Source organism: Callionymus lyra, chromosome 11, assembly GCF_982586985.1.
Source record: "Callionymus lyra chromosome 11, fCalLyr1.hap1.1, whole genome shotgun sequence".
Classification (NCBI taxonomy): domain Eukaryota; kingdom Metazoa; phylum Chordata; class Actinopteri; order Syngnathiformes; family Callionymidae; genus Callionymus; species Callionymus lyra.
In genome coordinates this window covers 24,570,115-24,592,848 of record NC_141828.1, presented here as the reverse complement: position 1 = coordinate 24,592,848, position 22,734 = coordinate 24,570,115, and the positions used below count along the sequence as shown (strand labels likewise).

The 22,734-nt window shown below is 37.1% G+C and overlaps 1 protein-coding gene across 1 annotated transcript in view; it reads right to left on the bottom strand.

The window, feature by feature from the left end:
- tet1 (tet methylcytosine dioxygenase 1) overlaps positions 1-22,734 on the bottom strand; it is a 33,578-nt gene that overhangs the window by 3,548 nt on the left and 7,296 nt on the right. The window contains exons 3-11 of the mRNA XM_087803051.1: positions 7,816-9,802; positions 6,904-6,994; positions 5,904-5,997; positions 4,504-4,712; positions 4,294-4,444; positions 3,077-3,166; positions 1,943-2,080; positions 1,700-1,876; positions 755-902 (exon numbers count right to left, since the gene is read on the bottom strand). Of these exons, the coding sequence (XP_087659177.1) occupies positions 755-902; positions 1,700-1,876; positions 1,943-2,080; positions 3,077-3,166; positions 4,294-4,444; positions 4,504-4,712; positions 5,904-5,997; positions 6,904-6,994; positions 7,816-9,802 (3,085 nt within the window). The remainder of the gene's footprint in view (positions 1-754; positions 903-1,699; positions 1,877-1,942; positions 2,081-3,076; positions 3,167-4,293; positions 4,445-4,503; positions 4,713-5,903; positions 5,998-6,903; positions 6,995-7,815; positions 9,803-22,734) is intronic.

Below are 22,734 nucleotides of genomic sequence, written 5' to 3'. Positions count from 1 at the left end.
TTTTTTGTACTTTGTACTCTTTGTACATAACTTTCTCTGGAAGACCCGCATGGAGAGTCTATGTGTGTCACATGACCACCAAACTTCTACAGTAGTGGACAGACGCGATGTTTTTTAAATAAAGTACTAAGATACTTTTTCAGCAGACCAGAAGCTAAAACTACAAACGGACACAACAAGAGTCTTTACCTTGTTTTGTAAACATATACATTGTGGAAATTACACTGTTCAGACACTGGAGGGAGCTAGAAAACATGTTTTATATCTAACATACTGCTGCTTTAAGACTGCATTTCAAGACACTGTCCATTAAAAAAACAGATTTATCTGTTGAAATCAGAAAAAGTAAATATAAAAAAAGCTGTTTTTATAAATCTATCTACAAAAGGTAGAAAAAAACACTTTCTATGTAAGAAGTTTTAATGAAACCTTAATTTATTTTATCTTTGATTATGTTGATAAAAAACAGTGATATTATTATTAAAAACGTTATTGTTGGGATTGTTTTTGTCGATGATGTCGTTATTCCTTTATTAACTCATTTTACTCTTGATTGTGTCTTTATGCTCTCATTTTATCGCTCATGTTTATCTCCAATCTACTGATCTGTGAAGTCTTTATTCTGCTTTGTAGAGTTTGCGACGACTTTTGTGTCAAGATTCAAACCTTGTTTTGAGTTAAAAGGAAGTTCCTACATTACAATACATTTTCACTTCTGTCATCCATCCTTCATCTCTTCTCTGCTCAGATGTACCTGCTTTATTCTGAGCGTCGCTCTTGAGTTTAGCCGGCGTGAGAGGAGTCAGTCCCAGCTTCTTCTCCAGCTTCTCCGCCTGAGCTTTCAGCCGAGCTTCTTGTCGGACCTTGCGAGCGGATTTGACCGGCTCGGCCAGGAGACGGACCTGAACGAGACAATTGTGTCAGCAGCGAGAAATTCTTACACCAGTTACTGTTCACTTGTCGGGAGGCTTTTTATTTTGTACACAAATGAAGGTGTTGGATAAACACTGCATGCTGTTTATGTTAGCATATCAGTGTCATTATGTGTGAATGGCTGTCAAAGCGCTTTGTGACCCTGGTCTAGAAAGGCGCTATATAAATAGACATTATTATTATTATTATTATTATTATTACAATACTGAATCTTTGAGTAATGTAATACATTTTAGAGTGAGTTTCATAGTTTCATTCCAATAATTAAAAAAACAACTGTCTTTTAAATTAAATATAAAAATGTTGGTATAAAAGTGTCACCACACGATACCAAAAAAGAGTAGAGAACTACTTGATCCAACTATACTATTGGTAGTTTTACAGTTGGGGGTGAATTTAAAATTTAGAGCGAGTTGCTTCGAGCTCCATTGGATTAGTTTTTGGATTAGAATTTAAAAGGCTGTGAACGAAAAAAATATTGAATTTAGAACTTTTATTTTTCAAGGATTGGAATAAGAATAACATACTCTACGTGTAAAATAAAATACATTTATTCACAATTTTATTTTATAATTAAACTATTGAGAAAATCTAAACAAATTCAACCTTTCATTATAGAAATAATTGAATGAAATTATTCCCTCTAAACTATTAAGTGCTTAAAAAAATTGGCACTGATTTTACATGCCAGTAGACTTTTATTTTGTACACAAATGAGGTGTTGGAAATAAACGTCTTTCACATTAAAAGTCTCTCTTAATCTCACCTCTCGAGGGAAAGCAGACAGAACCTGCAGAGCTCCACTTTGTATTTTGTCCCACTGTCCTTCGGCTCGACCGAACTCGTCCGTGTCACAGACCTTGTAGAGAGGAAGCACGTGAAGCTGCTCGTCTTCTGGAATATTCCGGACGGCGCGGTTGTCCTCCTTGGTTAAAGTGCACACCTGCAAGGATCCCAGCATTTGTTTTAACCTGAGCAACGACCGACGGGATCCAGTCTAGGATCGTACCACAGTGCTGCCGTTGTTCATGTTGTGCGTGTCCTTGTGGGCGTGAGCGCAGAAGTCCACACATGCCGTGACTCCAGAGAAGGGGCGTCCCTCCTTCCATCCCAGCCGACAGCTTCCTCCGGCCTCCTCGTTCTCCACCTGCAACGTCAGCGGATCATCCAATAAATAACTTCATAAAAACTTAAGAAGAAGTAAAAATCTCTATATAAAAACAACCTCAGGAAATACTGTTTATGTAGGGACTAAATCTTTTGAAAATGTTTCATCAGGATATTGAATGGTTGAACATTTAAAACGTTAAACTTACATTTTTAAATTGAAATGTTATATTTTTTGAAAGCAGTGAATTATGCTTTTTGAAAAACGTAATTAATAAGTTGAAAGTTGAAATGGTTTGATTCCTAATAGTGAATAAAAAAAAAAGAATATTTTATCACACATAAAGTTTGATATTTCTATATCGACAACACATTTTCATCTTATAAATTTAGTATTTTTTATTTGTAGCAATAAAAATATTAGTGTCACCAGACAAAAAAGTTTCTTTGATATCTGCCATGATGAATTGACGCACCTGTGCTTCTACGTTGTCACGTGATCGTCTGTGAGTCGCATGATTGGCCATTAAAGGTCAATCAAGTAGCTCGGTTCTCTTTTGGTAATGTCTGGTGACACTCGTATACCAACATTTTTATATTGAATTTAAAAGAAAACGAATTTAAAATGATTGAATAAAGCATGATTCTTTTTAATTATTTGAATTAGAATACCAAACTTATGTTTTACATTATTAATGTAATTATAAAAAAAAATCAATTACATTATTCAATATAAAAATTATTTAAATAAATGATTTAATAAATAAAAACAAATTATTTCAATATAGACATGAATGAAAATGAAAGAATACATATAAGAAAAAAAAACCCAATGCTTGAGGGTTCAATTCGGTTTAATATTTATATATATTTTTTTAAAACTTCTAATATAAAAATTATTACATTTAATATTTTAAACATTTTAATAAAAATAGAAATCACAACATTTTTTTCATTATTCAAAATGTTCAATTATTTAATTCAATATTTTGACACAGACATACTTCCATATTCTTGTTTGTTCAAAGCTTCTTACCTGGTTTTGAAAAGCTTCCGGTGCCAAACTCTTGTACAGTGGACCAAGGTCAGTGGCCAGACCTTGAAGGTTGCGCTCGATCTTTTCCTCCTGAATAAAAAAAAGGTTTTAGTCCTTAGTTATCAAACAGATGGTCCCTGTCATTGCTAATACTAGCCGCTAGAGGGCAAATACTTTCTACAAAAATCACTTCCTCTTTTGTTTCTCTTGCTTTTCTTACTGTCATTAGTTGGTGTCAGGACTGTGGAAATCATTCACAAAATAACTCTTATATGAGTAGAGTCTCACTGAGGGAGATAATCAGAGTTGTTTAAAAGTGTGTCAACTGTATGACAGTGTCATAAACATGATCAAAAATGTCTTTGACGATACCTTTCTTCTTCTTCTTCTTCTTCTGACAGCTCCTGAAACATCTTTCTGTCTCCCTCACTCACTTATCCTCTTCTCTTCCTGACTTTCTTTCCTACTAATGGAGCTCCTTCTTCACTGCACAAGTCAATCAACTGATTCTCTCCTGGTGAACAATCAACACATTCAAGAAACTGAAAAAACACGAGTTCTCACTTTAAATCAAACAAATGTTTTGTTATTAATAATTTAGAATGAAATTATTGATGGTTAAGTGTTGTTTATTTAAACAGTATTTTTTAAAGTGCTTTTATTTTGAAGGACAATATTCTGGTTCCAGTTTTGGAGTTTGCGGTTCATCCTTAAATGTTGTGTTCAGCTAGAAAGTTTAGAGGTTCAAATTTAGTTTATGCCGCAATCTGTTTTAATTAAGCTAAAATCCGGTTGTATAAAATTCTGAAAGTAACAGTAGTTAGCTATGGGTATGTATTGGAAGGATCTGATAATATGATACGTATCACGATACAGGGCAGATCTATTGCAATATATTGTGATATAGAGGATGTTATGAATGCTGCCATCTAACGGCCGGAAGTTTAATAGCAACACAAAAATGAAGAAACACCATAAATATTTGCATGTTAATTGGAAATAAAAACTTTAATTAATTTTAAATAAATCGATACAGTGCAAGTGAATATTGTATATATATATCATTGTATCAATATTTTCTGACACCCCTACTGTTAACCACTGAAACTTCATTTCTTATCTACTCGTTCATGACACAAAGGATTATATTTGTTTCATAATCATTGTCCATCTGTCATAAGTGGAGTCGTAAGATCTGGTTGTGATGCAACACACACCTCCTCCGGGTAATCTCCATGCAGGCGGAACTTTCGCGGCACTTTGCTGCGAGCAAACTTGCAGCCGTTGAAGTACATGCTCCAGGAGCAGCCGAAGGAAAAGGAAGCTCCGCAGGTGTCGGGATCCAAACCCTGACACGCACACGTACGACTGGACGCAAGAGGAAGGTTAGACACGGCATTCAAGACGACCGTCTGCCCGACACTCACTCTTCGTTGAGGGCGCAGCGGCGGCTGGTCGGGGAGCCATATTTGTACAGAGTCTCCGTGAGTTCCCTGTAGAGATGGTCCGCCACCGGCCGAGGGATCCCCTCCCAGGCCAGGATGAGAATGACCAGGACGGAGGTGTCACAGTGATGCCCCGGCCTCTGACGGACCAAACACAGCAGCTTCTCCTCCTCACTGCCGCGCCGGATCACCTGTGATCACACAAGATCACACACACTTTTTTTTTACACTTCCAGTCCATTCATTCATTCATTCATTTTCAACCGCTTTATCCCTTACCGGGGTCGCGGGGAGACTGGAGCCTATCCCAGTATCATAGGGCGAGAGGCAGGGGACACCCTGGACAGGACGCCAGTCTGTCGCAGGGCACACACAAAGACAGACAACCATTCACACACACTCTCATACCTATGGATAATTTCCCAAAGTTCTCAATCAAACTCTGTATGTTTTTTGGACTGTGGGAGGAAACCGGAGTGCCCGGAGTAAACCCAGGAAACAAAGAGAGAACATACAAACTCCACGCAGAATGGTCACAAGTTGGCTCGGCCTTGAAGCGAACCAACAACCTTCTTGCTGTGAGGCTAACCGCTGTGCCACTGTAAATACCAAAAAAAACTATCCTTTTTAAGTCAATATAAAATGATGGTTTAAAAGTCTTACCAGACAATACAAAAAGAGTAACGAGCAACTTGATCGTACTTTCAGCCAATAAGGCGACACACAGACGTTCACATGACAGGCACTATAACCATTACTTACTTGAATTTAAAAGTCTACGGATTTAAAACATATTTTAATTAACAAAATTTATTTTTGAAGTATTGGAATCAAAATATCAAACTAAATGTTTAAAAACAAAATCATAATTTTGAAAATATTTAGTAAAACAACCTTTCAAAGTAAAATGGTTTAGTTAAATTATTAAAAAAATGAATTATATTCTTAAACATTTCAAAGTTTCAACATATGAAATGTTAAATTCAACCATTAAATACTGATGGCACTGATATACTATATAAGTGAAATACAGTTTAAATTAAAATAGTTTCTTGGACAGACATGGGCAAAGCATGGTCCCGGTGCCAAGGGTGGCCCTTCCACTGTATTTATGCAGTGACTGTCAAAATTAATTAAATCATTTATAAATTCAAATAAAATGTTTAAAGTAACAAAATATACAAAACATTTATTTAAAAAAAGGTTTAATCTTTTTTTTTCTGTTGTGTCCTCGTCAGATAATCACGATTCTCATAATCATACGATCGCTATTTTCATTCATTTTGGATTGATGGCCCCTCGGATACAATTTGGCCCCTTAGGACCTTTAATTTCACATTCCTGTTCTGGGATGTTGCTTCATGCTTTAGTCACTCACGTACCCATTTAGCGATCGGACAGCCCTGAGAGCTTCTTCCCTCTTTTCCAGTGTAAATCACAACCTCCAGTCGGACCGCTTTACCTTTGGCACCATATCTGTGAGAGACAGTTCAAAATAAGTTCAGAACTTGTGTTTCCGACAAGCGACTGTTGAGCTTTGACACAGAAGACCTGAACCGATGGGAAAAATATCTTGGGAAAAATAATCTGTCACAAAAGAAAACATATGAGTAAACTGACGATTTCAAATAAAAATATGTTTTGTTTTTCATTTTTTATTAATTAAAAGTAAAAAATATTGTCTTTCACATGACATTTTATAGTTCCTCAATAGTTTGTATTTCTATAAAGTTTTCATTTTCGTGTTGCAATTAAACTTTATTACATTCTCTGAAGCTAAAGGAATGATGAAATCCTGCGAAATCCTTGCAATGACTAAGGATGAGAGGATACAGTTGGCTGGAGAAGTTTTTAAAGCTGATGTTTGGACTTATTCTGGTTTCAAAACAATTTAAAGCAGTTACGACTTCATCAAGATTCATGTGGTCTGTAAATTCTGCAACACCAGAGTCAAGTACTAGACAATACTACAAATATACCCTTGTTACTACAGTACCACAATATATTTTATCCGTTGATGCTGTATCGTGATATTGTGTCGCATCAGTCTTGTCAATACACATTTCTAATTACAAGTGTACATTATTATTATTATTTTTACTTTACAATTACATTTTTTATCATTATTAGTATATTAATTGTTGTTATATATATTTCTGAGAGGTGATTATTTGCTTTAATAATGGGTATATACGACATACTTTTTTTTTTAAACACCGTTAAACACCATTTCCTTGAGGACGATGTATTAACCAAAAGAGAAAATGGAGCAGCTGCTAAAACTGGGTCGAGTAACCAGACGACGCATCTTTTAAAAACAAGCTCAGCTTAAAATATCGTCCGAGGATCGTGCGTAAAAAATTCTCAAGCTTGTGACTCGACCTGTTTTCCATCAGCTCCCTGACAGCGGCGACGCTCGGTCCTGCTCCCAGGTGAGTGTAGTACGGGCCTTCCTCCTTCTCAATGATCTGGTCTGCAGACACATGTTTAGGGAACAGTGAGTGGCGGCAAATATTTAAAGAAAATAAAGAAAGATTGTTCACGTAAATACCTCACTAAAAATATCATTAACCGACTTCAGCAAAAAAAAAATGTTGTTGTTTTCTGACCGGTTGAGGCTTTACCTATAGTTATGTCATTTAATTTAAAAATATACATTTGTAATATTTCAAATACAGTATTTTAACATTTCTATAGAATTTGATTTGATCATGCATTTTTTTATTGAGTTAAATATATCTATGAAAACTCCATACAAAAAGGCATCAGGTTGTCTTTATTTTTGGTCCAAAAGTTTTAACGATATCTGGCGCTCGAATGATAGTTTAAGTTCTGCTGAACTGAGGTTGAGAGTTTGGTATAAGTAAGTAAGTAAGTAAGTAAGTAAGTAATTTTTATTTGTATAGCGCTTTTCCAGACCAGGGTCACAAAGCGCTTAAACAATCAAAACAATATTCAATAAAGTATATATTTTAAAGATCAAGATAAAACTGATAACACAACAGGAGTTCCAGAAAATCAAGGAAAAGCCTGAACAAATAAAAACGTCTTAAGATGTTTCTTAAAGGAGTCAGTAGAACCATCAAACACCAAGAGAGAGGAAGATTGTTCCAAAGTTTAGGAGACAGCCTTGAAGGATTTCTCTCCTCTGGTCCTGAACCGTGTGCGAGGAACCATAAGTAGATTCTGATCCACAGACCTCAGAGCCCGAGCTGGGGTGTAAGGCTGGATCAGACACCAAAGAACACGTTGACCTAAAAAGGATAATTAAAATGTATGTTTTTCACAACTCACCCACACACTGGCAGGATGGGAGATCAGACAGTTTCTTGGAAGGTGTATTCAGCAGGTTCTTTGTGGGCGTGTCCATATAAGCCATAGGAGACTCCAAAAAGCTGTTGACGCTGCTCTTGGATGGCGTCGAGTTCGCCGAGTGACCCGGTTCGCCGTCGGCAGACGTGGACAGGATGGTGATTTGTCCGGATCTCTCCAGTTTGTAGTAGCCTTGCTGGGTCGGCGACGACTTGTGATGTGCGAAGAATCCGTTGGTCAGAGTGGGCGTGGCCACACTGGCTGGGTTGTGATGAGATGCCTGGGACGTCGGATCTCTCTCGTGATCCGCTCGCAGGACGTGACCGTTGCAAGGGTGCTGGTGGAGGAGGTCCTGTGACGGAGGCTGGTTCGCCACACAGACGTTGTAGTTTGTGAAAGTGGCGCCGTTTTGAGTCTGCATGGGATTGTTGGCGTTAAAGAGCTGCATGTATTGCTGCTGTTTCTCCTGAGCATCAGCCATGTATCTCTTCAGGTCGATCTGGGCCTGAGGTAAAAATAGATTCCGTTTATGGGGAAGCCCGGATTTTCCTGGAGGCAGAACCTTCTGACTTTTACTCTTCTGGGCCGGTGTGCTGCGGTTGTCATCGTTTGTTTTCTTCTTCCTGGGCTTGGAGGGGGTGTTTCTTGCCTTTTTCACCGGGGTCTTCTTCTGACCCGGTGGTACATGAAGGTTGTATTTGATGGCTGAGACTGGCGAGGACTTCGGCAGATTGTTTTCCGAGTGCTGTCGAGCCTGGATGATAAAAGCCAGGTCCGCCAGCTGTGCCGCTACCTCTTCTTCCTCCTGATTTCTCCTCACTTTACCAAAAATCCGCTCGCTGTCCTCACAAAACAACCGATCGCTTTTGTATCTGAACCTGCTGGGATCTTCAAAGCTGCCCTCCGACTTGATGCGCTGAGCAGTCACCGGCGAGCGCTGGATGACGTTTCCTTGTCTGCCCACCGGAGGGCAGATGACTGAGGTCTGGTGACGCGGTGAGCTGATGACCGACACTTTGTTGTAGTCTGTGGTTTTGGTTTCTTGATGGCTCACGGGCTTTGATGAAAAGGGATGCTTACCTTCCATTTTAATAGTCACTTGGTTTTCTTGAGGTATAGCTGCCAGTTGAGTTAAGGCCTCAATCGCAATCGCCTGATCGAAATTAAGATTCCTTTTCTCTGCCAGTGACTGCACACTCGGTAAAAAGACATTTGCAGTCAATTCCCTTTTGATGGCGTGGGCTGGCTTTTGTAGGCCGACGGCGGGGCCTTTCTCGAACAAATCCCTCTTTAAATCTTTGCACTCCTTCTTGACAAAGTGCAAATCAGGTTGTTCGGTCTTAATTGAGCAAAGAATTGAAGATCGCGAGCTGAAAAGTTTCTCCTCGAGTCCCTTTCTCTCTGTGACGGACAGACACACCACAGCTGCCAGCGTCGACAGCGGGTCTTCACAGACCTCGTCGTCGTCGCTCAGCTGTGTGACGGTCCGTCCATTGTCCCACGACCACGGCTCCTCTAGCTTGATCCTCTTAAGCGGAACCGGTGTGTCATCTGCGAGCGTCGTGGGTCCATTTTCAGACTGGTCCTTAGCGATGGAAGTTATTATAGTCCTTTGAGGCTCTGGTGCCACAGTAGTCCTTTGATATGCAGACTGGGGATCAGCGTGTGACCCGCTGGTCACGATAGCACCGTTAGGTTTTGTCAAGTTCTCGGCAGCACCGTTTTGAAAGTTCACAGACGTGAATGCGTGTTGCTGGTGAAGTGCACGACTGGCTTGTTGCGGTCCGAGCTCTCTTTTGATCAGAACTTGCTGCTGGCCACGCACGGAGGCTGGACCGTGGGTGATGGGGGATGCTTTCCCGTGAGGTATGTGGCCGTCCTCCCCTTCCTCTTCCTCCTCCGCTGCCGGGTGGGTGTCATCCATCTGTGTCCCGTCTCTGCCATTTATCGGACCACTCTCAGCATCCACCTGAAACGCAGAAACAAAAGATGACTCAAGGCGATGGTGACTCAGCTCCGGCCCACAGTGTGATGAGCTCACAGCCGGCACGTCTGTTCCACGCTTATCAAGGCCAAGGGAACAGAATGCCAAGAGGACAGGCTTCTCTGGGTTCAGGATCTGAAGCTGGAATAGTGACAGACTTAAAGTGACCAATAAAGCAACTTGACGACCCTGAGAAGAGTTTTGGACGACTGTCCGCACGAGTGCCACAAAAACAACATATGAATTACAAACTCTACCACACAATCGACAGTAAACAGGACTCACTGACCATGTTTCATCAGGAGTACTTTTTTTTACCAGCTGCAGTGCATAATGGGACTTTTAATATAAGCAGAGGGAATGTTCTCTATATAAAATAAAATGTATATAAAACCTATAATACTAATCCTTATATGAAATAAGTACATTTATTCATACACTGCTTTTTGTTTTGTTACTTGTATTGATGGATTGATGAGGACCCATGAAACAGCTGATGATGTGTCATGATACAGTGACTTTATTTTGAAAGGCCAATAGATTTTTCTACTTTATAATGTTTCACTGTGATCAACTAATTCACTGAAACCTCTTTTGAAACTCATTTGTAAAGTTAGAGTTCCATCTAGTAACATTTAACAACGAAAATACTGTATCATGATACATCATTAGTTGTTCATGAAGCCTCGACAACACATCTAGACTTCCTTGTATTTTTTTCATCATATTAAGACTCTTTTATGCCTAATACACATGTCATGCCTATGTCAGGGAATAAGATAAGACACGCAACAGAGATGATGGATGTCAAAAACCGAGGTTAAATTAAATTAAATTGATATATACCCAGGTGAAGAAGTCGGAAAATATAAAATAAATTATAAGAATAACTGGGCCAAGAGTGCTAAAAGAATTTCGCCCCCTGGCTCAGAGGAGGATAATCTATTATTTTCGCGAAAGAAGGCTTTCAGTTGTTGTGAGTCACACATGTGTTCGATGATGTCAGCAGAGTGGAGGATGACCAAGGATTCATGTAGTCAGATGCCAAACAGAGAATGTTTAGTACTTTTTGATCAGATGATTATTGAATTAAAATCAAAAATAATAAAAGTATTCATATTCTACCACTGCTAAGTGCCCAGTGTTGTCTCACAGGGGGTTAATGATGGTGTTAGGACCAGCAGGTCACTCAGGATCTGGTCTGGACCTGGTGTATGTTGCCGTGTTACCAGTCATGCATGTGTTTAAGCACATGTAAATATTCACACAGCTGCCCTGAAATGTTCACCCTGGTTAGGCGATTAACCCCTTCATGCCTCAAGTGCAACTTTCAACCAAAAACAATCATTTATCATACGATTATTCTGAATCATTCAAGCAGGTTTAAGATGCACCTGAGATGGATTTTGAAAAGAATAGAGATAACTTGATTCTGTTGCAGCAAGTTTAAGAGGATTATTTATGAGGGAGCATCTTTGCAGGAAGATACCTTCAGTAGAAATGGTTGAATTCCACCTGAAGATTTTATCTTTCAACATCTTATTCTTTATTTCTTTGTATGGTTCGGTATCAATGGAACATCTTCGACACTAGTACCTATACTTTCACTTTGATCCGGATTCCTGAACGATACACCTTTTTTTCTACTAAAAACAACTACTTAAAAAAACCCAAAACGGTTCAATCATATATTATGTAACTATTTTTTAATCTACACACTTGGTTTCTAGTTGATACCTTAACTTTGATATCGTTTCTAAATTATACTATTTTTTTTACTAATTTTCAAGAATTTTACAAGATTGATTCTAACCAAACAATAATCATATCACACACATTATGATTCTTTAAATTCCACTCCACCCTGTTCTCTTACAGAAATAATTTACAATGAATAATTTTTAAACATATACAAATAATTGCAGCGAAATTGCAAATTAGGTCAAAATTGATTATCATTACAATATTTGTATTTACAAGAAAACAACCACTTGAAAAATTAAAACATTTCAACTATATTTAATCATAAATTATCATATTTTAGTATCGACGTTCAGTTCCAAGCAAACAAGTTATGCCAGCGTTGAATCTTGCCCGTCATGACCATAATCTAGGTTCAGAGGTCATGATCGTGGTTTCATGTAATGTCTCCAGAGATGGACTTTTCTACAAGTGACAACTGAACTCAATTTAATTTTGGTCTTCAATAGTTTTTGTGAAAATCCAACTCTCCTAAATCACATGTTTCAAACGTTTAAGTCTTCCTCTCCAAGATGCAGTAAGTCCCTCATCATGACCATGTTTTGAAATTATTAGTAAGTAAATAAATATTAGTTGTAAAGTGCCTTTCTACACCAGGGTCTCAAAGCCCTTAGTCTGAAATCTTGGTGAACAAGTGGTTACAAGAGCGGAGTCCATTATGACGTAATAATGGCTTCACTCCTCCTCCAGCCAGCTGTAACCCCACCGCTTTGATTATACAACGAGTCCCTTGGAAGTGGAGACTTCTGGGATTGAAACATGGTGACAAACCTTGATGTTTGACCGATCACAACACGGTATTTTCAGTGGGCATGGCTTAGGATCATTTTCAAATGTAAATATTTCAATGAAAAGAGAGTTTTGTACAAACAGACACATACTGATGATACAATAGAGTCCAACATCTATTTAAGACACACTTAAATCAACACATTAGTTGACCTTTAATGCTTATGCTAACAATGTCATCTTAATCACTACAAAAAAGATCAATTCAACAATTCAATGCGACCCTGTCAACTCCACAACACCAGTGTCAAAGTTGTGGTGAAGAAAGACAATTAAGATCATTAGAGCCTCAAATAATGAAAAATTGACATTTGTTTTATGCTCAAGTCAGGACACAATGTTAAGTAAATCTAAAATAGTTTGTATGAAGTGGTGTCTTTGTGCACAAACCACGACTGACTTTCTAAATCATCCTCATGACGACAAGACAAAGATCACAAACACGTCGCCGTCACGTGAGAGACGAGTATCTCTGATGCGTTCAGTCTTCCTGACGCTCAGCCTCGACTCTGACACGGTCGGCAGATAAAAACAAATATTCACGAGCGTTGCTACGGCTGAGCACTCAACACAGACGCCGTGCACTCGAGGGGCCGTAGACGCCGTGGCAACAGAGGTGAGCTTCTGTCCCTGGAGACCAGTTTGACAGAAGGGAAGAGACATTCACACAATTAGACAATAGTGTTGATGATTTGGTTGCAATTAACATAAAATATGGTGTATATTTACATAATATTATACATTATATTACATAATAATATAGTTTAATAATATAGTCTGTATGTGAACATGTTACATAAGCATATATATCATGTTATATTTTGTAATGTTAAATTAATTTTTTAAAGGATATGTATGTAGTATGATTTTTATAATTATATGTGTTTAGATATTTATATGATGTAAATATGCTATAAGTATTAGCACTACTATTTATATGGATATCTGCTTATATTATATGCAAATATATTATACTATATCATGTAACATTGTGTTTTATTATATTCATATTGTTTTTATTAGGATATATTACAATTCTACTTTTCAATAATAATCCAAATTGTAATGCTTTTATTTAATTAAATTGAATCAGTTGAAGTATTATATTTTTTATATGCTCACTTCAAATATGTATCACCCATTTTAGTAAAATCATTTAATTTTATTTTTTTATTTTTTTATTTATACATTTATTCTGTTGTCTTTAAAATACTTGAAATAAACATGTTCTGATTCTAATTCAGGTGTCCAAAATAAATTCATTCATTAATTTAACCAACACATTCCATGTTCAGCTGAAAACTGATGATATCTTGTTGATTATGTTTGAGGTGAAATGAAGTGTAAATGAAGTGAACAGACTCAGACCTGAGGAGGTCAAATTTTGCTAAACTATTTATCTGTTTGTGCGTCTTAATTGTTCATTAAAAATGTCTAAGAATTATGTGCGAGAAGATCATCCTTTTGTTCCTCCAAGTCTCTTAAAAACTCTAGTTTAATAGACAACACAGGCAGACAGAAGTCCTTCAGCTCAGACCTCATAACAATGTGTGTGCAGTCGAGCGCTTCAGATGCAGGAGGGTAAAAAAAAAAGCGAGTTTCCTTCCTGGCGCAGCGTAAACAGCAGTTTACGATTGTTTTTTACTCAGCACGTGAGAGTTTCCTCCATTCATACTGCGTGTTTCCTCACAGGTTCATAAGAGGAAGCAGCAGAAGGAGCCTCACAGCGAGAGCTCGATCCCCTCTTAAGCAGGTGCGAGGATAATAAAAGCATTTCTACGCTAAATAAATTAAAGTCAAAACTAAATAGAGCTGCGTCTCAGAGCTCAGGGGTGTCTGATGCCAAAGAGATTCTGTTGCCGAACCAGAACCTCGGAAGTGAAATACATAATTCCCTAAAAGCTTCTTAATCACGGGGTCTTCCCTCGAGATCCTCTGCAGTTGACCTTCCTGCGGCGAGACTATTGACCCTTTAGATTGAGCTTTTACCTTGTCTGTCCTCTCTGGGGGCCCCTTGGCGGAATATCCCCTAAAAGGTATTGGTGGCCATCTTGCTTTGCTCCCTCCAGCCTCAAGAGAAAAGCTGGCTAGAGTTGCAGGACAAGCTGCAGGGTGTCATGACTGGGGCCACTGTGAGCCTCTGAAGCACAACACAGCTAAAGCAGACACACACATGTCGCACACACACACTCCGGCAGACGTAAAGACACACGAGATGCCAGAGACAGACGGAGCCCCGGCAGCCAATGGCGTGAGGACCTCAGCGGCTTGTAAATGATCTTCCATGCCTAGACTCTCCTAAACAAAGGATCCCCTATGAGGGGCTTCTTACTCCAGGCCTACGCACGGAGATTACACACAAGCTGTGGAGTGGACAACGCACACGCTGGATCTGGATCACAGGGAAACAGCCGTCTGGTGTGTTAACCCAATACTTGCTGCTGTAGCTGAGGACTGGGTTGTGACATCACACTGGTCAGTGAAGGAAGTTTCAGTTGAAATGTGTTTGTTAAACATTTATACTTCACTTCCTCTTATTAAAGAAAATCATGTGATTGACCGAGAGAGACCTTTATATATTGACTGGTTGAATTTACCACAAAGCATTCAACATTTCTATATTAATTAATTATTATTCCAATAATTCCGTTTTCTTTTCTTAATGTATATTTTTAATTCGAGCTCTTTATTTCAAGATAAAAATGGCAATATTTGGAATCCAAATATCAAACTCTATGAATAAAAATGAATATTTTCAAAATATTGAATTAATGAAATTCAATATTTTAAAGAGAAAAACCAACATATTCGACTTTTCAATATAAGCACAATGGAATTCAATAATTTAAATGAATAGTTAAATGCTTTAAAACAAACACAATTTAAATAAAAAAATTAAAGTTTTACCATTTGAAATATTATTATAATATACATCTCATGGCCCGGGGGCCGGGTCCTGCCCGCCAATTCATTTAATATGGCCCGCGGATTGTTGGCTTAAAATCAAAGTAGATTAATGTTCATGTTGCTATGGTGACCTATAAAGATGACAGTGTTTAAGATACAAATCCCATAACTTGTTGGTTAGTGCAGCTGTTAAATGATTTTTTTCTACCGAATTATAATGTTCAAATTAAATATTGACTTGTTCTCGCTTGCTCTACAACATTTGAACAGTGACCATGGAGTCATTAGTGACCCGGTTTAGTGGTTTAACCTGATTTAACCTCATCAGCTGACGCTGTTCGAGTCACATGGTTTACACCGACCTACAATCCTGTCAGAACTACATGAATCTAATGTTTGTGATGTTGACTCATGATTGGACTGAGACCGAAGATGAACTGAAGACTTCATGAACCGACACACATGTGTGAGGACACGCCCAGCATTTGTGCTGAGCTCAGCAAAATCTTTTCTGCAGTTCCCCAAAAGTTGTGCTGGGTTTGAGAGCAAAGAAAAAAAAGGGGAAAGAGAGCTTGAGAGAGAGCGTGGACGGTGCTGAGATTGTTGGTGAAAAGTGGTGAAACAGGAGGCCGGGGTCACACTAGGACTCACAACAGCACACGCACACAGCGACTGAAACATTATGACGCCGCGCTGAACAATGTTTTGCATCTGCTGACACAGCAAACATCTGTGTTGGAATCTGGTATTTGTTTAATAACTTATTACTTGGTAGATGACTTGTTTGACGTGTTTGAACCACACCTGTTAAACTCCTGGCCCGCCAAATCAGACCAAGTCATTTTATGTGGCCATATGTGTTCATAGGGTAACTTATAAAGATTCCTGGGTTTAACTAGATATAAAGATCAGATATTTTTGATGTCAACCATTAGACTTCCAATAAGAATAAAAAGATCTTGAATGATAGAACTTTGATGGAGACGTTTGAGGAAGTAGGACAAACACAGAGATAATTCAGATATATCAAGCTTCGGAGAATACAAAAATGACTAAAGTTTTGGTCCCTTCTTTGATTGAGTTGACAACCTTGACCTATAAGGAGGTTAAAAAAAACGAAATGCTTTTTCAATTACATATTCTTCTTTCTTGTTTTTTGTTCTCTCCCTTTTTTTTTAAATACAAGTGTGAATATCATTTTGTTCAGTTATTTTGTTTGGATAATATATCGAGTATTTCAGTACGATCTCTGTGGGGTGATTTTATTTCTGCCTTTACAATTTGTTGATATGATATGATATCTCACCAGTTTGTGGTACTACATTTATGAGCCTGTTTTACATTCATAAAAAGGATTGTGATTAAAAAAAAAAAGGAATTATCCTTCCAAAAATATTTGAATTTCATGTGTTATCATGAAAATGAATTCCTGCTTGAACAACAACTGCATCAACTCAACCATCCATCGTCTACTGCTCAAGATCCCCTCCCAGCTGCCCAGTAGCACCTACCCAGGAGTAGTCCCAAGGTTCTACTCTGAGTCTCTCCTGGATGACTGGGCTGGCTTCATTCTCCTCTCCCATTCATTTCATCTACATCATTATGTCGGTTTTGAAAGTTTCTTGATTTTTTTTTTTTACATTTTATATTTTGTCTCCTGAACTTTCAACTATATCTTTCTTGAATCTACTGTAAGCTTTTAGATTTGGTCCCAAGCCCTTAAGTTTGACACATACTGTACATGTTCCCTCACATATGAGCTCCTGTTTGCGCAAACAAGGATTTGAAGAACACATCAAACATATTCCTTACAAACAGTGAAGTCAGACGGGTTTAACACGAGTAAACAGTTGCCGACAGTGAAGGCAGAATTCTGCGAAGGCTAAAGAACATGGCAGAGGAGCTCGTGCGGCTGTTTGGAAAAGGTGTCAACAACCACAAGAAGAAAAACACGACTCCATGTGTGCATGTGATCCCCTGCAGCAGATCTGCTCCTCAGACACTCGTGCACACACTCCTCACTCAAGTCAGAGCCTGAAAATACTGAGACACAAACATTTAGAGGCTAAGAATAAGCGGCGCTAATCTATGTGCAAACACCCACATTTGAATCTGAGGGAGCAGAGGGAGGAGAGTGAGGAAAGGGTGACTTATTTTTTAAGATCTTGTTGGCCTTGAGAAATACACAAAAGTAATTTCAGTAGCAGTCAAGCTCTCAGGAAATGAACCTCAATGGATACACGACGAAAAGTGTTTAAATCTGGTGTTAATTTTATATTAAATCCTTGGCAGTATTGGTGTGTATTATATTGTTAGTGGTGTCGAGTACTTGATTCTGGTGTTTCAGAATTTACAGACCACATGACTCACTTCAGAATCCACTGTATCCTCTCGTCCTCAGTCATTGCCGGGATTTTGCAGGATTTTTGATACCATCTTTCGAACATTTCATTAAACAAAAATATATTATATTATTTTATACTCAGTATATTGAAATATAAAAAAAAATTAAATATTACAAAAATAAAATATGATCTAAAAGAAAAATCATTTAAAAAAAATCTAGATATTTAATTATATCAATATTTTGATAAATTATGACTTATTATTTGACCAAGTATTTTTAAGATAAGATAAGCAATAGAAATGAGATAAGAATGAAACTGAAGGTTATAGAAAGTAATTTGATGGAAATGGGAAGAAACATGGAAATAATCGAGATATAATTTTCAAATTCAAGCTTTAAAAGCTTTCAATACACAAAACTGTGCTGAAATCTGTGAAATGTACATTTTCAATGATTATTTACTGTGTGTTTTTCGGAGCAAAAAGAGAGTTAACTGTGACTGTATCCATAAGTCATCGCAACATTTTTGCAAGCTAAACAACGTCGACAAGAAAAGAGTCTAAACGATGAGCGATCACGATTGGAAACAGATGCTAGCGTTTATGTTATCAATCAGGAACTGAAATGAAAGCAAAGAGAAAAGTTGAGAAGCTGAGAGAACGAAAGATAAATAGAATCCAACACATGATAGCATCTTATGAGAGGAATCTAGTAATCACTGTGATCCAAGTGTTGACAGGAGCCCCGACATGAGTTTCTAACTATGTCTTACGTCTCGTAAACTTGTGGCCTGGGGGCCAAATTTGGCACACCCGGTATATTTTTGTGAACAGGTCGACACAACTCAACATAGATGAATGTTCATGTTGATATGGTGGCATATAAAGAGGCCAATGTTTAATTTAAGATAAGGGACAGAGATTATTGATGTCAATAATCATACAGAGAATAACAATAATAATTTGAATAACTGTTCATTTGTCTCGTCTAGGTGTTTGAGAAAATATGAATACAGCGATATATCAACATATACTTTCCATTTGATTGTATCTATATATTAACAGTACTTGTGTACTATGTAGGTGTTAAAACCCCCCACAATATTTTTGTAACTCGCTTTTAAATTGTATTTTTTGTCATTGTTATTTTGAGGTTAATATTTCACTAATGTTTATATAGAATGATTCCATTTTTTATTTACAATTAACATGCTTAATTTGATGGCGTTTTTTGGGGTTTCAAATACACTTACGGCCACTAGATGGCAGCCGACATTGTGTGCTGTGCAGCTAAAGCGACAATAAAATCTGACTGAGGCTGAGAGGATACAGTGGACTCCAGCAGCTTTTAAATGTTGGGACATATTAAATGAGGTGACTGGTCATCACTGCTGCCAGTTAACTGAATCTTGCCTCCAGCTCTGGTTGACTAAAGATAAAAAAAATGTAACTGGGTTATCACACCCAGATCCACACACTTCAGCCCTGGGGCCCCTAATATCTGCTTCAAGAGAGACAGGAAGTTCTTCTGCGTGCTGAGGAGGAAGAGTTTGACCATGAATGACGGAACTTCCTCTCACAAGTATCTCCCTCTACACTCCAGATGAGTCTGTAGTGTCTCATGTTGTTCAATTTCAATGCTATTAATGTATTAAAATGTTTATGATTCATATTTCAGTATAAACATTTACAGACACCTAATTAAATCTATAACTAATGTTAGAAAACATCTCTTTTTCTCTTATTTATGATACTGTACCGATATCATAGTGATATCATAGTTATATATATATATATATATATATACATATATACATATATATATAGGTATAAACCATATAGTTCCATATATGGTTTATACCATAATTACTATATATATATATATATATTACTGCAATTAAACTTCACTTCGATGACAGTTTCAATCTTTGTACCTAAAGTATCTCAATATATAGTATCATTGCCTCTGTATCGTGATATCTATGATATATTGTATATTTCTGAGATAAGGTAAGGTAAGGTAAGGTAAGGTAAATGTTTTGTATTGTCAGATTCTTGCCAATACACACCCCTATAAGATCTCAGATCAATCATTGACTCAATGATTCAGAATATGTATTCAGTCGGCGTGGATCTTATGGTGGACATTGACATTCAACAGTCTCCCTTCCTGGAAACACGTTCTACTAGTTTTCTAGTTTTGCACTATTTTTACTCTCATGGGCGACTCGTGCAGACCTTGAGCATCGAGAACTGAAGCTGGTTCTGGATTTAATAATCAAATACTTGTGGTGTCAGCATATTTCTCATTCAAAAACAGAGCCAAAACTAACAAAAGAGGTTACACATGGTTGGAGGAATTCTTGGAACAACATGGACAAACGTATCCTTATTTAGATATAAATAACAAAGGAGAATCCTGCTATGTTCTTAGTCTGTCCGATTACTTAAGTTGTTTTTATTGAAACAAGAAGTGTGTTTCTGATATTATTTATGTTGTGATGAGAGTTTTTATTTTGTTACTTTTGTATTGTTCTTGTACACTGTGTTATTGTTGTTAATAATGTAATGTTTTTGCTAATGAAGTACCTCCTTGGGTGGACAGTTATTTTTGTGTATCCATGTTCATTACCTTTGAAGTTCTTCTCTAGAGTATTCCTACAGATCGTGTCCGATACAAACACTGGTCAAATCTAGTAGCATCTTAAACACTGGAATATTTATGGTCTTCGTATCAACATGAACATAAATCTACTTCCATTTTGAGAAAACCATACGGTGGGCCACATAAAACTTGGCATGTCAGATTACAAGTCATACAAGGAAAACACAAGCTCAGACAACAGCTTAACAATTTTTCACCTGCTCTGTGTGATGCTGACGATGCACCTGAAGAGACATGAAAGTTGGCCCTGCCACAGTGTGTTATTACCGTCTGATGTTCACTTGCAGCCAAACATTTCCACACAACTGGATTGATCAAGTCACAGAAGCAGCCAAAGATGACATGAACGTGTGAGACTTACATCGGACAATAGAACCATATTAGTATGACACAATTGTCTCTGGAAAAGTCTTTGTTTTTCTTTGTTGAAAAGTTAAACTTGTTTTTATTCAATAATTGAAATTGAAATGTTGAATTATTTTCTTTTTTTTTATATAATTGAATAAAAAAACAAAAATCATTTTTACACATAATTTTAAATTATAATTCCAATTACTTGAAATATTTTCTTTAATTATATTTTAATTTATTTGTAGCCTTTATAAATTAAATAAAAAAAGTTTATAAATGTTTACATAAGATTAACAAACTGTTTGTAAAAATAAAATGCATGAATAGAAATAAATTCATTTTTTAAATTCAATTATTACTAAACAAATTCAAACTGTCATTAAAGAAATTATATAATTAAATAACAAATATAATACATATATAAAAATAATAATTCGATTCTAAAACATTTTTCAATAAAAAAATACAACATTCGAAATAAAAATTAAATGTAACCGTTCAACACTCTGATACCTTGATAACCTGTGACCCTATTAAAAGAATAAGTGGTTGAAAATGAATGAATGATTTGCTGCAGGAAAAACAATAAACGGGTTACACAAAAATATTTCCTGACTCATTGCACACCAGCTATATTATCAATCTGACTCAATCATGTCAAGTCGCTGAATCATGTGACCGAATTTTAACCTATTAACCAGCAGCAATGTTTTCCAGTGCAAAGTCTTAAAGCGATGCAGGTCTGCTGGTTATCTGTGCTAATCCTCATTACAGGCCTGAGAATACTTCAACAGACAACCGTGGCAGGTCAAAGGTCAGCACCAGACAATAAGGTTGCCATGACAACCGTCAGTGCTGAAAGATCTGCACTGCGGTGAGTGTGTGTGTGTGTGAGAGAGAGAGAGGGGGAAGTGGTTTTGGGGTATGACAGGAGCGTCTGCTCGGACAAATCACTCTCCCTTCACGTGAAGATCCGTCTGAACAGGAAGACAATGTGTGGAGGCGGAGTTACCCGAGGTCATGCATCTTTCATGGCGCTCAAAACATCCATATGGAATATATATATATAGTTGACCAGAGCCATCAGAATATATAATACTTTTATAAAACATTTCAAATGTTGAAACTTTGAATTTCTTGGAGGTTCCTTTACCTAGAAAGAGCACAAGGGATACCTCAAACACATTTGTTTTAGGGCCTTCGGGTCACAGATGACCAGCTATTTAGTCACGTGACACTATTAAATAATTTTCTTTATGGACAGAGAATATCAAACCTTAATGTGTTCAAAAAATATATAATTCAAAATTAGAATTCTTCTGTTAAATGATGTAAAGAAAACAATGATTCAAAAAGAAAAAAAATCAATTTAACTATACAATATAAAAATAGTTGAATTTAATTATTAAACTAAAATGAAATGCTTGAAAAAACAACAAGATTTTAACAAAAAGATTTAAACCACTGATACGGTGTACAGTGTTTCGGCATTATTTGGACGATACGACACGTAACACGATACATTGGCTACGATACAATATATGTTGTGTAGGATAATGATATATTGTAGTATTGTTGAGTACTTGACTTGTGTTTTTACACACCACACGACTCTTTAAGAAGCACTAACTGTTTTCTAAAGCTGCTAAAGGCCAATGTATCCTCTCATCCTCAGTCAGTTCTGGGAATTCTTTTTAAATACGTAGGATGTAACTCACTGCTGCTGTAATAGCAACACAAATCTAATAAAAATGTAATTATTCTATTCTATATATTCTATTAGACACACTGTAAACCATTACATTTGAAAGCAAAACAACAGAGCTAACTCTACTACTAATATACTTTTGAAAACGATTAACCATCGATGTATGTATAGTTCTGGTCAGCTTTAAACTTGTATTATAACAAGTACTGGCGAGTGTTTAACGGATGACGCGTGACATATGGAATGCAAGTGAAACAGGAAGTGTGAGAAACGATCACGAGTAGATTACAAAAGACTAATTGAAGGTTTTGACTCTGTAAATATCTATTGTGTCACGTGACCACAACATTGTGGAGCCACGACGCATCACTCCAGGAACAAGAATCCACA